This window comes from Chrysochloris asiatica, unplaced genomic scaffold, assembly GCF_000296735.1.
Source record: "Chrysochloris asiatica unplaced genomic scaffold, ChrAsi1.0 scaffold00103, whole genome shotgun sequence".
Classification (NCBI taxonomy): domain Eukaryota; kingdom Metazoa; phylum Chordata; class Mammalia; order Afrosoricida; family Chrysochloridae; genus Chrysochloris; species Chrysochloris asiatica.
Window position 1 is genome coordinate 4,599,728 of NW_006408621.1, and position 3,731 is coordinate 4,603,458.

Below are 3,731 nucleotides of genomic sequence, written 5' to 3' on the forward strand. Positions count from 1 at the left end.
ATTTTTTATGCTTTCTGAATGCCTCCAGGTAGATGTGATCAGGAAATGGGCTTCCCTTTTCACTCTTCTTCCTGAGAAGTTTCAAGATACCACTGTTGGTTGTTTTGATGTAACTTAGGATTTAATTTTCGGCCTATTTCCTCTTTTGTCTGCTTGTCGCGCTCCACAATCCCCGTTCAGACCTTTTATCTCGTTGGAAACAGTTCAGGGCCGGCAGTGGCCGTCTGGTTTTAATTGGAAACTGTCTCTTTAAATTTCGAGGAGATCTGTGCGCATGTGTAGTAGAACCCTCCGAGGGTGGGGCTGGGCCATCCACTAGCTCGGGCACCCCTATAGTCACCAGAATGGAGACACGCAGACAGCAAGTGACCGATGAACAGATACCAAAAGAAAAGAATGTCCACTCCTTTATCTCAGCTGTTCTGCCGGGCGTCTGTGGCCGCTCCGATCCTTCCCCCACGTGGTCTCACCATGATGGCGGCTGAGCGTCCCGGACTAGAAAGCAATAGATTTCTTGCTTCTGCCACTAATTCCCCCAGCTGTGAGCCTTCCAACCTTCTAAGTATTCCTTTATATGTGGGTCAGAGTTCTGGGACCATCCCCTGAAACTGCTTGGTCAGGTATTCTCTGTTGTTGTTGGCAGAGCTCTTTGCTACACATCCACCCGATCCACCATCTTGGTTGTTCTTCCCTATTCATAGTTTTGAGTGACTAAATATTCAGAAGTAGTCAATCTCTCCTTCAACTGATAGCTAAGCTATTTAAAATACCCACGGCATAGATGCCAGAATCACAGCAACATGCAAGCCACTGCAGTATAACAAACTGACAAACAAGTCGTGGTTGCTTTATTGGCACAGATATTAAAGTTAAGATGCAGGTCAGTTCACAAAGAGAAAAGTGTAAAAGCTGTAATTAATAAAAGACAGGGGACTATATGAGATGAAAAGACATGTAAACACAAGATCCTTAATGAGTTGAAAAAGAATGAATTCTAGTATTAGGCTAGCTTTAAAGAACAGGTATATTGATACTAAATCAGGGTGATTTAAGTAGAAAAAGCAATATGTGGTGATGAAAAAGTTGGGGTAAGAAAGCTTGAAGTAAGTGGCAACAACTTTTCAGAGTAGAATGACAGAATTTACAAAAAGTTAAGGTATGAGACATGAGACTAGAAGAAAGAAGAATGGCTTATTAAAAACAATATGGATGGAATACTTACGCAAAGGATTTTGTCCTTCACTTGCATAATATTCATACATGCCACTTTTAACCAATGTGTCATAGTGAGGTAGGAAGTCAATCCGTTCTTTTGTAGCTGACAGTAATAACTGATTTACTGACTGTAGCAAGTAGAGAGTGATTCCATCTTTAACAGTTTCATCTGCAATCAAGAGGTAAAATCCTAAATAATATATAGCATCAGAAATTCAATAAACTTTTAATTTTGAAAATTATACTTATCAAATATCTTTAAACATGGCATAGATTAATTTCAAAGAACTGGAGCCTGCTATAAGTTTAGGTATGTTTTGCTACAAATATCCTAGAACACACCCAAACACAATGATTCATCTGAAACACTCAATTTGTAGTAACTTAAAAAAATCACAACAAATTAGATGAGACTTTAGATTAGAATAGTGTTAATGTGAATAGAGAAATATTAATGTGAACTGGTTAAATTAAAAAGAAATCAGACATGAAAGACCAGAAAATCATTATAACTAATTAAAACATATATATATAATACATGAAATATAAAATGTGTGTGTGGGTGTGTATATATACACACATATATATATATCTCCATGTAGGTCTAGATAATTTGTTTTCTGAGGGCTCAAACGGAAGGTCGGGGCTAGACTTTGCACAACGCCTCTTCTGAAGCTATATGTTGTTGTTAAGTGCCGTTGAGTCGTTTCCGGCCCAGAGCGACCCTGTATAGGGTTTCCGAGGAGAAGCTGGTGAACTTGAACTGCCGACCCTGCAGTTCAAATGGCTTTGCAGTCTGGCACATTAACCCACAGCACCATACCAGGACTCCTCTGAAGCTATATAACTGGTATCAAATATTTTCCCCATAATCTCACTTGAAATACATCACTTTGAGAAAATTGTGCACATATAGCCAGTTTCTTCCTTCATCTCACCAATTCAAGTAATTAAAATTATCAATAGTTTCACTGTTAATATGTGTAATAAAAGAGTTACTGCCCTACTCTATACTAGGACATATATGACATATAATAAGTGTGTGAGCCACTGTTTACTTACCAAAATTATCACAAGTAATTTCTTTCCTACTTGTTGTCGTAATAACGAATTTTTCTTGCGTTGAAATGCCAAGTGTCTATCCAAAATAAGAGGAATAAAATCAATTATTACATAAAAGAGATAAATTCAATACTCAAGTTTATAAAATGTACAAACACTGATATAGACATTATCATCTTACTGTATTTATTTGCCTAGGATACTATAAGTATTTAAAATTGTTTTCCTTTGAATTAACAACAGCATATACCTATCTAAAAACTTTTGTTTAATTTTATTGGTCTTTCTTTTTTGCTACAATTAATTGGGGTTCAAAAAGTGTGCAGAAAAATTCCATTATATTTTCATTCCATTTTTCCAGTTTTTTGAAGTCCTCTCATCTCTGCCACTTGAGAACACTAGTTTTTTAACAACAAAATTCATTAGGTGGTTTTAAAATTCACCAGTGAAGTCCTGGTGCAAAATGGTTAGGTGTCTGGTGATTTACTGAAAAGTTAATAAAATTAAAAATACTAAAAGAAAATAGGTATGAATAAATAGCTATGTTGTACAGCATACCTAGAAAAGAAGCATATTTTGATGAATCTTTATTATAGTCCTTCCAAAAGGGTAAACTTTCAAAGTTAAGGCAAATCATACATTTAAGGGGAAACTGTAACAGGAGACAAAGAGCTATTAACCTTAACAAATAAGATGCCTTATAAATCATTAAGACGATCGGCAAAGAACAGCAGAAAGGAAAGGAACAATCAACAAAAGGAGAAAATACATCTGGTCAATAAATACATTTTTAAAATGTGAAAATCTAAAGTCCCTAGATGACACACATGGACTTCATCAGTTGATAATCAAAAGGTTGGTGTTTTGGAGAGAACAAAAACAAGATGGTGGATTGGGTGGAAGTGCAGTAAGGAGGTCTATCAGCAACAACACAGAATACAGGACCAAGAACGCTCAGGGGATGGTCCAAGAACTCTGAACCATATATAAAGGCATATTTAGAAGGTTGCACAGCTTACAGCTAGGGGAATTTGTAGCAGAAGCGAGAAATCCATTGCTTTCTAATTCAAGACGCTCAGCTGCTCGAGGAGCCGCCATCTTGGGTGAGAACAAGCAGGGGAAGGATCAGAGCGCCACGGACGCCTGACAGAACCGCAGAGATAAAGGTGTGGACATTCTTTTCTTTTAGTATCTGTTCATTGGTCCCTTGCTGTCTGTGTACCTCCATTCTGGTGACTATAGGGGTGCCCGAGCTAGTGGATGGCCCAGCCCCACCTTGGGCGGGTTCTACTATGCATGAGCACAGATCTCCTCGAAATTTAAAGAGACAGTTTCCACTTAAAACCAAATGACCCTGAATTGTTTTAAAATAGAAAAAAAGCCTGAACGGGAATTGTGGAGTGGGACGGGCAGACAAAAAAGTAAATAGGCCAAAAATTAAATCCTAAGTTACG

At 37.6% G+C, this 3,731-nt stretch overlaps 1 protein-coding gene across 1 annotated transcript in view; it reads right to left on the reverse strand.

The window, feature by feature from the left end:
- The window catches only part of SMCHD1 (structural maintenance of chromosomes flexible hinge domain containing 1), a 239,197-nt gene that overhangs the window by 198,605 nt on the left and 36,861 nt on the right, over positions 1-3,731 (reverse strand). The window contains exons 2-3 of the mRNA XM_006867274.1: positions 2,278-2,353; positions 1,223-1,384 (exon numbers count right to left, since the gene is read on the reverse strand). Coding sequence (XP_006867336.1) covers positions 1,223-1,384; positions 2,278-2,353 — 238 coding nt within the window. The remainder of the gene's footprint in view (positions 1-1,222; positions 1,385-2,277; positions 2,354-3,731) is intronic.